Source organism: Podarcis bocagei (genome assembly GCF_964188305.1).
Source record: "Podarcis bocagei genome assembly, chromosome: 3".
Lineage (NCBI taxonomy): Eukaryota > Metazoa > Chordata > Lepidosauria > Squamata > Lacertidae > Podarcis > Podarcis bocagei.
In genome coordinates, this window is record NC_138127.1 from 52,785,249 (window position 1) to 52,797,410 (window position 12,162).

The 12,162-nt window shown below is 41.1% G+C and overlaps 1 protein-coding gene across 1 annotated transcript in view; it reads left to right on the forward strand.

Annotated features, from left to right (window-relative positions):
• LOC308583297 (uncharacterized protein) overlaps positions 1–12,162 on the forward strand; it is a 61,349-nt gene that overhangs the window by 20,772 nt on the left and 28,415 nt on the right. Inside the window, exon 10 of the mRNA XM_081187111.1 lies at positions 10,120–10,251. Within this exon, the coding sequence (XP_081043237.1) occupies positions 10,120–10,251 (132 nt within the window). The remainder of the gene's footprint in view (positions 1–10,119; positions 10,252–12,162) is intronic.

Below are 12,162 nucleotides of genomic sequence, written 5' to 3' on the forward strand. Positions count from 1 at the left end.
CATAAGGAAAGGTAAGAAATGTGCCAGATTTCAGGCAAAGAAATCCAGGATCATTTGTGCTAGGTACTTACAAGCTTTATGTGTTAGTCACAGCAGGGGTGGGGAAATTTTTTCAGCCCAAGGGCCACATTCCGTTTTGGGCGATCTTCTGGGGCCACTTGTTAGAGATGGAGGCAAAAGTGGAGCAATTGATGTGATGTGCTATTATAGCAGTCTTCAGATATCTGAAGACTCGTTCCCTACTGCTCCAGAGGGCAAAACAAGAACCAATGGCAGAAACTGCAGAAAAGCAGATTTCAGATAAACATTAGGACAGGGGTAGTTAACCTGTGGCCCTCCAGATGGTGTAGGATTCCAGTTTCCATCATACCCAGCCAGCATTTCCAATAGTTGGGAATTGCAGTCCAACAACATCTGAAAGGCCAGCCATCCCTGCACTAGGATAAACTTTCCCAAGGTAGAAATTGTTCAACAATGGAACTGACTGCATAGGGAGAAGTGCTTTCCTTTGCTGGAACTATTTATGTTAAAAGGACAGCCGTCTGTCAGCAATATCTGTCAACTATACTGTGGTTGCATCACTGCAGACGGCATTTAGAAGAGAATTTGGTTTAAAAACCTTCAAGCTTCCTTCTAACTCTTTTTTTTTTTTTGCTCCCTGGAATACCTTTGATGCTGTATCTGCTCTCCTTTTAAAGTGTTTAAGCTTTTAATATATTTGATATGTTTACATTTTTATCATTAAAAAAACAATGAAACAGGAAAACAGGATATAATATTTTAAAAGAAAGAATAAAGAAGAGCCATTTGTCGTCAAAGCTCTAAACTTAGGACTGTTTCATACTTAGGTGTATATACGCCTATAGCACTTAAAGTGTGCACGAAACGCATAGAGAATTTGCTAAGAATACAAGATTTTAAAGCGCAACAATACAATGTGTGGAAAAGGCGTTTCAAATTCTCCCCACCCACCTGCAGGAAATTACAAATTAACTTGCGTTGTTCTAACTCAACCTGTAAACTGTTGGAAGTCATTAAGCCTCGCCAGCTTTTCTGGTGCCACCACCAGCCTAACCTGATACGGAGGGCAATGCTTTCCTTGCCCAGTTCCCAAACATTTGGAGGGGAAGACAAACGTTATTCAGTTGGATAAAATCCAACTTCAAGACCTCTCGCGAGAAGAACTAATCAGCCGTCCCCTCCAATCTACAAGCTCTGCAGTGTGTGCCTGTTTCCCTGGAGACCAGTGTCGCTTAGCAAGATTTGTGCTGAGGACGCGCGCGGTCGATTTCCCGGGTAAAGTTCTGATCGAACATTGGAAGCCGCGCAGCTCAAGTCTAGCGCGTGGCGGCCCCGGGGGAGCATGAGAAGCAGCAGCAGCAGCTCCCGCGGGGGCTCTGCCTCTGCCAGGCTCATCGATGTGACCAACAACGCGCCGTTGCTGCTGCCACCTACCTCGGCGGCAGCCTCGCTAGAAGCGGAGGTATGGACCCCCAGCTCCAGTCCTGAGCTACTGGTGCGCGGCTCAGTGCTTTGGGCAGGCCCCGTTCTCTCAAATATAATATCCAGAGTAGGCACCCCTAAACTCGGCCCTCCAGCTTTTTGGGACTACAACTCCCATCATCCCTAGCTAACACGACCAGTGGTCAGGAATGATGGGAGTTGTAGTCCCAAAACAGCTGGAGGGCCAAGTTTGGGGGGTGCCTGATCCAGAGGCAAGGTTTTCTCTTGGTATCGAAAGAGAAATCCTATTAATACATTCCGTTGGTACATGTTGACTATTTACATGAGTAAATGTGTAACTGTGGTTGCCAGCACCCACCCTTTTCCTAAATTCAGCAGGTGAAACTTTCCTCATCGCTGAATCTCCGTGGTAGGAAAAGTGGCACCTCCTGAATTTTACTCAGCACACAGCTGTTATAGGCATAGCAGCATCACCAAGAAAAAGACAGAAAGAAAAGGTTTCGACTCCTATCGTGGTACAGTACAAGTTGGGATGTGCTGTAGTTCCCTCTGTGTCGCTGCAGTAGCTCAGATGTGCCCCCTAGCTTGCACTTTGTTTTCCAGTTCCGTTTTTAGACCCTTTATTGATGTCATGGCTGAAGTCCTGTTTTAACTCTGGCTCAGTCTTCAGTGCTGCAAGCCTCTGGTTACGGTGTTTGTCATGTGCCTTGACTATAATTACGCAGGTGGCAGTATTCAACCAAGTTACAGTGATAAAAAATGGTCCGCCCAGTTAGGCACCAGCTCCCATCAGGTACAACTAGTGTGGCCAGTGGTCAGGGATGATAGAAGTTGTAGTGCAGCCACATCTTGAAGGCCACAGGTTCCTGATCCCTGTTTGGACCAACCTTGAAGGTCCTGCTTCAGCTGCTCCTGGCTGAACAGGCAGCAATTGGAGCAGGGTGTTTGCCGTATCAGAGAACATCTCATCTCCCCACCCCATGAATTTTGCTTGGTGCTACACTGTCATTTAGATACTAGAAAGCCATTTTAAGTTCCTGGGACAAATGCTGGTTGGGGTTTTTGCCGCTGTTTTTAACGTCCGTTGTTAAATTGTCAACTATTTTCTTTATATGATCTTTCTAAAAAAGATGATGAGCTACCTTAAGCATTATCACCAGGAACGTGATATAAATAAAACATTTAAAGCATTGTTAATGCGCACAAATGCGCACTGGAGTTGCAGTTGTTCAACATTCAGAACCTACTGAGTCTTTACAAGTTAGAGACCAGAGCCAAATTGGGATACTCAGATGAAGGGTGGTATATAAATATAATAAATAAAAGATAAATACAAACTGCTCACGAATAATAAGGAACAGACTAGAGTGGTACCTCGGGTTACAGGCGCTTCAGGTTACAGACTCTGCTAACCCATAAATAGTACCTCAGGTTAAGAACTTTGCTTCAGGATGAGAACAGAAATCGCACGGCAGCGGCATGGCAACAGCGGGAGGCCCCATTAGCTAAAGATTAAGAACAGTTAATCAGGTTAAGAACAGTTTCAGGTTAAGAACGGACCTCCAGAACAAATTAAGTTCTAACCCAAGGTACCACTGTATAATTTTACGCTGTATTTTGTATTGCTTGTTGGGTAAATTACTATATAGGAGAATTCTATATGTTTTTATTTCTCATCAGTATCAAATTGCAAGCATCCTTTTAAAAAAAATAAAAAAAGTGGTTGCCTAGGATTCTGGGCAAAGGTCTTTCCTAAACTTGCCGCTTGAGACCTATGACCGAAGATGCCAGATGTCTTTTGGTTTTTTAAGAGCAAAACGTTCTACAGAAATTCAGAGAGTTAGGCTAAGTACACACTATACAAATAAGCATCTCCCAAGAATCCTGAGTATTGCTGTTTGTTAAGGGTCCTACGGACTGTAGATCTATGAGGGGTAAACTATAGCTCCCAGGATTCTTTGGGGGAGATGTACTTTTAGTATATGGTGTGTACACAGCCTTAGTTCACATGTTATATTGGACTCAATAATGTGAGCAATGTAACATGGTTTTGTTTGTAAACTATGAATACAGCTGCTGTAAAGATCTATTACCACATCCACCCCATCATATAAAGCACTGTTACCACTTTAACAGTTATGGCTTCCTCCAAAGAATGCTGGGAACTGTAGTTTGTTCAAGGTGCTGGCGGCTGTTAGGAGACCCCTAGTTCCCTATCCCAAAGTGGTTTAACAGTCAATCTTCATGCCTATGGAACTCTGGAAATTGTAGCTCCGTGAAGGAGTTACTCTGTGTATGGTCTCTGTTTTACTAGCTTACATATTATGTCACTGATGTGAATGGGTGACTGAATGTTGTCTTAGTCTTCCGTTTGTGTTCCTCTCTTGTTGGAAGAAACCCACACATCATCAACTTGTCTGACCACTCAGTACCTGTTCAGTATAACTTGCTTCATTTGTATTTTTCTTGGACAAGAAAGCTAACTACTAGTAAAAGTTTTGGAAGCAGCAAAAGGGAAGGCCCTCCCTAAAAAGAATTGTTCTGTGTCAGTTCTCAAGGTCTGGTAGCAGATCAATCCATTTCATTTGCTGTTTCATTTCATAGAGCACAGCTGCAGTGTGCCTTGTATGGTATAAAGCACTAAAGATTATTGTTTCAATTATACTTAGGTACAGCTTGGTTATTAAAGCTTATCTTTCCTAATTCAAGGACTAAACTGTTTCTTGTAAAATGCTGCAAGAGGGAGTATTTATCCAAGGTTTTCCTCTTTTCAGTTCTTTATCTTTCATCCAACTCAAGGCTTTGATCTAAAGTTCAGAGAAACCCAGGAAGATTGTTGCTCAAGTTTCTCATAGGACCTTTCCAGATGATGGGGCAAAAGACTAAGATTTCATGTGTAGCATTTTATTTGCACTACACTTATACTGCATATAGTTACAACACCTGTAATGTAATACCCAGTTTCCACATAACATATGGAGACAAGTCACTTTGTGGTTTTCATATGTTCACTTTAACTTATGCTAACCTTTTTCTCTAGAGTCCATAATAATAGTGTATACTGCAAACTCATTGATATTTATAATTAAAATTAGAACTGCAATTACATCCTCTAAAAAGAAATATCCCACATCATCCAACCACCTTAGGGACTGCACTCCACATATTTGTAGGGTATACTCCTTAGCCTTTTCTTCTCCTGAAGGGGTCCCACAAAGCACTGGGTACTTTTGTAATAACATATTCTCAGTGCACATGTAATGCAAGCCCAGGAACAAAGTGGAAGCATAATCTTGGAATATGGAAGTAGGAGAGTGAAATACCTAAAATGGATGACAGTCATGGAAGTGGATTGTTCTGTTTGTTTGTTTGTTTGTTTGTTTGTTTGTTTGTCTGTCTACCCACCTACCCACCCACAGGATTTATAGCTCTCTCTTCATTGATACTAAAACCATGATGGGATACAAAATAAATATGAGTTTGTGTGAATGTAACCACATCAGATTTCCCTGGGGAAATTCCTTGTTTGAAAGCACCCTTCATGTCAAGATTCTGGATTGACATTCGTTGTTGTTTTTCTCTATATCCAGATAATTACCAGCAGTCCTGGATTCATAAACATACAACAATTGCAAAATTGAGCATATTGATTTATTGGATCTATTGTTCAGTTACAGCAAAAAAACAAAAACATCTTTATACATTTTTTATAACAGTAGCAGCCAGACAAAAACAACCAATCCACTTTTTTTTTTTTTTTTTGGCCAGTGAGCAACTACTTATCTTTGTTCTTTCTTCTTTTTTCAGGCTCCCTTCCTCTACAAAGGCAAGGCCTTTTATAGGATTTGTTATTATTTTATAGTAGACAAATTAAGCTCCTCATCTGCACCTTCTAGTAGCAAGTAACGGTTTCCTATTAAGCCTTTGGCATAACCTCCCCATTATCAAATTTTAAATTGTTAGCTCTTCAGGACAGGGACCTGTTTTCTTGTACACTGTTGCCACAACATTCCTTATTTATTACACTTTAAACCTACTTTTCCTCTAAGGAGCTCAAGGTGACATTTATGGTTCTCCCCCGTCTTATTTAATCTCAACAATAACCCTATGAGGTAGCTTAGGCTGAGAAACAGTGGCTGGCCCAAGCTCATCCAATGAGCTACATAGCTGAATGGGAATTTGAACCCTGGCCTCCCAGTCCCCGGACCAGCACTCTAACCACTACCCCACACTGATTCAATACTGATAATATTCTAAATCCTAAGGGTGTGTTTGCGTGGTTGGCTCCTAGGCTGATGTGATTTTGTAAAGTGTACAAACAACATAAAATAACTCTGTGAGCACCTTATTTTTAGGCATATATGTTTGCTGCATGGAAAGCCCTTGTGTTTAGAAGGTGACATGTAACTTGCATGCAGATCACGTGTGTTTCTTTTGTTGCAGTCAATTGTAGCTACAGTGGTGCCCCGCAAGATGAATGCCTCGCAAGACGGAAAACCCGCTAGACGAAAGGGTTTTCCGTTTTGGAGGTGCTTCGCAAAACGAATTTCCTATGGGCTTGCTTCGCAAGACGAAAATGTCTTGCGAGTTCCTGTGGGGTTTTTTTCCTCCCCCCCCCCTTTCCCAAGCCGCTAAGCCGCTTATCAGCTGATCCTAAGCCGCTAAGCCGCTTAACAGCTGATCCGCTAAGCCGCTTATCAGCTGATCCGCTAAGCCGCTTATCAGCTGATCCGCTAAGCCCGCTAATCCGCTAATGGGCTTGCTTCGCAAGACGAAAAAACCGCAAGACGAGGAGACTCGCGGAACGGATTTTTTTCGTCTTGCAAGGCACCACTGTACTTAACTTAAAATATATGGCAGGAAATGTGTGAATGTCATACATTTTAATTTATTTATTTAACAGAATGTATTTATCAGTTAATCGTCAAAAACTTATCCGTTTACATATGAGGTATCTACATGCAGAGCAGGCTACTTCCTCTCTTAATGGACATTATTTTTCTGTAGGAAAGTGGCTCACCTATTGGGACAGGGGTGGGATCCAGGACAAGTGTAACCATCTGCTCACCATTTGGTGCGGTTTTACTTGCATTTATTACCTGTCCATTTCATAAAACTCTTCTCTTCTGTGGGTTGCTTTTGGGATATGCAAGTATAAAACTGGTCAACCTGAAGGTTACTGGTCATCAGTAAGGTAATATTTCCTTTGATGACCCAATCGATCTGTTAGGTTCTGAAACTCTCCATAAAAAACCACTGAGCTTTTGCTGCCAGAAAAGCAATTTGCAAACTCTGTGTATGATGAAAGCAATTTTGCCTGTGGTCATAAATCTGTGCTTTGTAACTTTTGGAATTTCAAAGACACAGCGGGCATCCAAGCAAGACTCTTCTTTTGTTTGCATTTCAGCTGCTTATCATCCAGATTTCGGTAAAAAATAAATCACAGAAATATTTTCTTTTTAAAACTTATTTTTATTCTGTATTTCTTTCCCTATCCCCGATTGAACTTTAATTTTCCCATCCCCCCCCCTCTCTCTCTCTAAATGTTTTTGGTGTGGAGTAATGTGTCTATGAATAACATGTAGGCAAAGCTGTATGCTTTATTTTAAACAGATTGCCAGTAAAGCGTAATCCCAAGAAGATGGAGACATTATTAGAGTCCAAAATAAATGAATATATCTGATTTATAGATCCAACCCAGCAGAACATGTCAAGGTCTGTTTTTCCTTGCACATAGACTAAAGGGAAACAGAAATATCCAAAAATCACATATCACATTTAAGATGATTATATAAGGTTGACGCAATGGTTGTTGCAGAATGGGGAAACTGGTGGGCGTGTTCTGAGCCACATGTTGCAGGGATGCTACCTAGATCTTGTGAGGACAGTTAGTATAATAGATTGGGAGGCATGCTCTGCTTTTGCCTTTGCAACTTTTAAACCACCCATATATGCTAGGCTCCATAAATATCCTGGGTTTGCTGCCTGCCTGGAACTGCAAACACAGGAGATGGTTGAGCACCTGGCATGGTGGATGGGATGTGTTAGGCTCTGTAGTTCCAAAGCTATTCTGACACACAGTCTAGGCACATGGATCAGTTCGGAGTGGTTGTTCTCGTCTCTCAGCCGCTTTTACTACAGCATTTCATATGGAAGTAGAGCAGAGGAAACCACTACCTCATTACTTTACCTGGTTTTTGATGCCCAGCCATCCAGCAGTTTAGAACAGAAATGAGCAAAAGGTATTTGCTTTGTGTACTTTTCCCAGCTTTATTTTATGCAGCCTGTTTCTTGGATCTCAGTGGATTTAGGATTGCTAAAATATTCTCTGATTACAGTAACCTTTTAATTGTATATACTTTAGTGACCATCTGTGCAGAAATTCAACAGACAGGCCAACACTTCACATTTGGGAAAAACTCATTTGTTGGTGAAATAATGCAACCTACAAATAACAACTAAAACAGCAGGAGCTGCTACAAACAAACAAACAAACAAACAAAAATAGTAATGTATAAAAATTTGCCAAGCACCAGAAACAATCTAGGTGCTGTACAATTTCTTAATATACAGCTTTTAAAGGCCTAGGAGCCTTGCTAAACATAATCTAACAGCCATTACCCCCCATCCCATCCAGTACTGTTTGTTGTGTTTTACTAATGCAACAAAATACAACTCACATGCCAGGTGTACCTAGTAGGTAATAAAGACAGGACCTTTTCAGTGATGGCCCCTAATCTCTGGAACTCAGTCACATTAGTTCTGGCCTTCAGAAAGGATTTGAATGGTTCAACTGAGATGATTTTCTTAAGTTTACTGCTGGCTTTTAGACTATGTTATTTGACCTTGTGCTAGTTGGAGAGTATACAATAATGGGGGAAAGCAGTGATTATGGCGTAAAAACCTCTCAGATGAGGTGCTTAAAGGAATAATCAACAATATTTAAGCCATAACAATATGAAACATGAACCCCTTCCTGGGTCTGTGAGCATCATACCATTTGAGTACAGAACATCCTTGTAAATAAGCCCACAAAAGTTACTAGCCTGCACCTTATTTTGTCAACCTAAGAGTCTCATAATTTCCATGTTGTCTGGAAAAGACTGAAAGCCTTCTCTTCTGGACTGGAACCAGAATGGAAATGAGGTTTGTTTCTTCCATGCATGCAAGCTAGCAGCAGAGAAAGGGGGTTCCCTTTGTGTGTGGTCATCACGGAAACCAAAATGTTGCAAGGAGTGGCGGAAAGAAGGGAAGAAGAACAGAACAATCTGTCCCTCTTCTGCCATCCCACTCACTTGCCAGCACATAATTCCTTGTTGCCTACAACAAGTGGACAAATTGCAGAAAAGAAGCCTGAAATAAAAGCACTGGAAGGTTTAGGTTTCTATTTTTCATTCAGTCCAGAGTGTAGACAAATTGAAGCCAAGACACAAGGTGTGTTCAGGCAAACACTGTATCTGTGGGTACTGTATTTGGGGAGGTGGGGGCAGAGGCAGGCATGCATGCTCCATCCCCATGAATATCACCATGTTAGTGTAGTTCCCAGCCTTCACTGTATTGAGCAGGGAATGTTTACATGGGGCTTCTACTCACATTCTCTTGAATGCATGTTGAGCCGTCTGAATGGTTAGCTGAAATTTGTTTAGATGCCTTTGTCTGATTATTTATACACATAAAGATTAACCCCAGCCTTCCTTAAACCTCAAATCATAGTTGTACTGTTTATCTTTTCTTCATAGCGTTAAATACAATTCTGCTCCAAAAACACATTAGGTTTAATTTTATTCAAATAAACAATGCAACAGTTACCCAGATGTCATGTTAGAAGCATATTTGGAAGGCACGTATTTGATTGTTCTCACTTTCACAAATCCTTGCTTTTATTTAAGATAATTGGGCTTTGGGGGATAACTGTTGCCAGCTGTTCTCAGACTATAGAAACAACATTCAGGATTCTTGTACAGCAAGAGAAATGTACAAAACTACAAAATACCATCAACATCCTGAGTACTGTGTCAGCCAAAAAAAGAAAAATCCAAACATGTATTCATTTAAAAACTATATTCTACTTTTCCATTTTAATCGAATGTCTACTTTGACCCATGAGGCTGTTTTGACTTAGCCACACACACTTGCCACACACACTGCACACCTGATGTCATATATGGCATCACCCATTAGGGCAGGCAAAGTTGTGGCTGGACCACGGGGTTGCAGGCACTTCTTATCAGCTGATTGGCAATACCTGGAAAGCCTGGGCCACAGCAATTTGCAAGCACCAGTTTGCAAGCTGATTATTCCAATGACCAATAGCCATGATATAGAACAGAGGCCTTTCAACCCCACTTCCTGGGTCAATCCCTCCAGAAACCATCATAGCCATCATAATACTTTAGCTGCAAATTCCACTCTGGAATTCCACAAGGCAATCCAGAATTCTACCATGGCTGATGGCATTGAAAGTCCCTGAGAGGCCCAAGAAAATTAACACGACGGCACTCCCCCCAGTTGATTTTCTTGCCCAGGTCATGCACCAGATTGGAAAGCTGTCCTTAAAATTGGTCCTTTGAAACCTAAGTGAAGCAATAACAGAAGAAAAGAAAACAAGGAGTTCTTATTCTTTGCCTTTGACCCTGACTATACTATTTTCACTAGGGAGCTCATAATTATTTTCTGTCGGATGTTCCTGTTACTCGAGAGCAGCTGTGCCACTATCGGAATGCAGCAGAAACGGCTCGTAGTGAGTTAGCAGCACTCCTGGTGAAGTATGAATGTTCCCAGGCAGAGGTAAGTTTGGAACTTACATGAAAATGTTTCTTAACCTTTTTGTATCACAAATGTTTCTTGACCCACAGAAAACATCCAGTGAGCTACACTTACCAGATGGTACATGCTGATAAATGCCTCATTTTACAGGTATCCTGGTCATGGTTAGTGTATTTGGCTTGTGCCCAGAGGTTTGTCTCCTCTGAAGTCTCCAAACTTTATTTTAGGCCTTAGACTACAAACCAGAAGTTTCACTGAGTTCAGTAAGAATGACTGATACTGGACTATAACCTTAGTCTTGTTTCCCCTTGGCTTAGCCATCCAGGTCCCATAGCCCACATACTACTTAAATCTTATTGAAGTGAATGGAATGCGAGCAAGATGGCAGAGGAACAGCTGAAGGTGCTTTATACTGTGTCAAAGCATTGGTCCAACTAGTTCAGTATTGTCTACCCTGACTGGCAGCTGCTCTCTGAGCTTTCAGAAAAAGGGCATTCCCTGTTTTAAAATGGTTTATCCTGGTTAATAAGACTTTGTATTGGCCATGCCTAACTAACCATTCACAGCACACAAACTGCAGGCTTCAGGAAGTTGTCCTCAGGCAAGAAGCATGAGTGCCGCGACATCCCTGTGCATGAATAAGCACATGTACAGTGTTTGCTATATCCATGACGGTGTTCTTCTACAATTTGCATGGCCTAAGCACTAAAATTGGCATTTCTCCTCTAATTTTCAGATTTCAGGGTGGTTTTCTAGTCTTAAGGTTGTGAAGGTAGTGGAAGCGACTTTCAAGTGACCATGTGTGGACTGGACCTTCTAAGGACATTTTTAAGGACTGGGCTGGTACCATTAAGTAGAGTGAGGCAATCACCTTAGGTGGCAGATGATGTGGGCAGCAGCAGTCTCTCTGTCCAAGCTGGTCCCAAGTCCCTTGGCCATTCTCCTCTGCTGGAGATTATAACTATGTGTGCCAGAGGCTTATCATACATCCCCTAATGTAGCCTGCTGCCCTCAAGTGCAGTGGAGAACACAATCCCATTGCTAGTGTTGACTCAGCTGCAATTCCAGTCAACTTCTGTCCATGAAATGAGGGTGGCAGTGTGAATCTTCTTCAATACATGGGTAAGCAGTATAATTTACTTGATCTGCAGGTCAATCTGATGCATTTGTCCATCAAATTGTAAATGTAGGTCACACATGACAAAATAAGAAAATAATCTGCAGACTTTTTTGCTTTTTCCACATTTTCTGTTTTTAATTAATGGACAGTCCATTAATTACATGTAAGAGAATATGCTTTAATGCATAAACTTTAACGTTGTAGCAAAATCCAGCACATTCATTAGTTGCTTCCTTTGTCTTGTTCTTTTATTATGGGTGTAGGTTTTTGCTTTAAGAGGTATAGTTTACTAGTCTTTTGAATTTAATCAATCAATCAGTCAATCAATCACTTAATTACTTTACTGCCCATCATCCAAATATCACAGGGCTGTTTGCAACATGAAAACACAAAACACATTACATAGTTGCAAAAGTGAATACATTTGTTGTTGCCAGATCCATTTAATTAACTTTTGAGTGAAAAGTGATTTTCTTTCCTTATTGCGTCTTGTTAGCATGTTAAGTATAGTTCCCACGATTTTGAAGTGCAAATGTCACACTTCAGCATATGGTGAACCTGAAGCTTTTCAAGCACCTGTTTCCATAAATTCTGTTAATAGCAGTTCCATTATATTTATTGTGCAGATTAAAGTTTAACTGTGTAAATGCTGCAGTGGTTCTCTTTATTCCTGTTTAATAATCTGGTTTAAAACCCTCATCCTGAACACGTTTCAGCAGATATTTGCAAAATATAGCAGCATTGACTTTATATTCAGTCAATCACTTTGGTTCAACTAGTTTGGTGCGAGAGCCACTTTGAGAAGGTCCTAT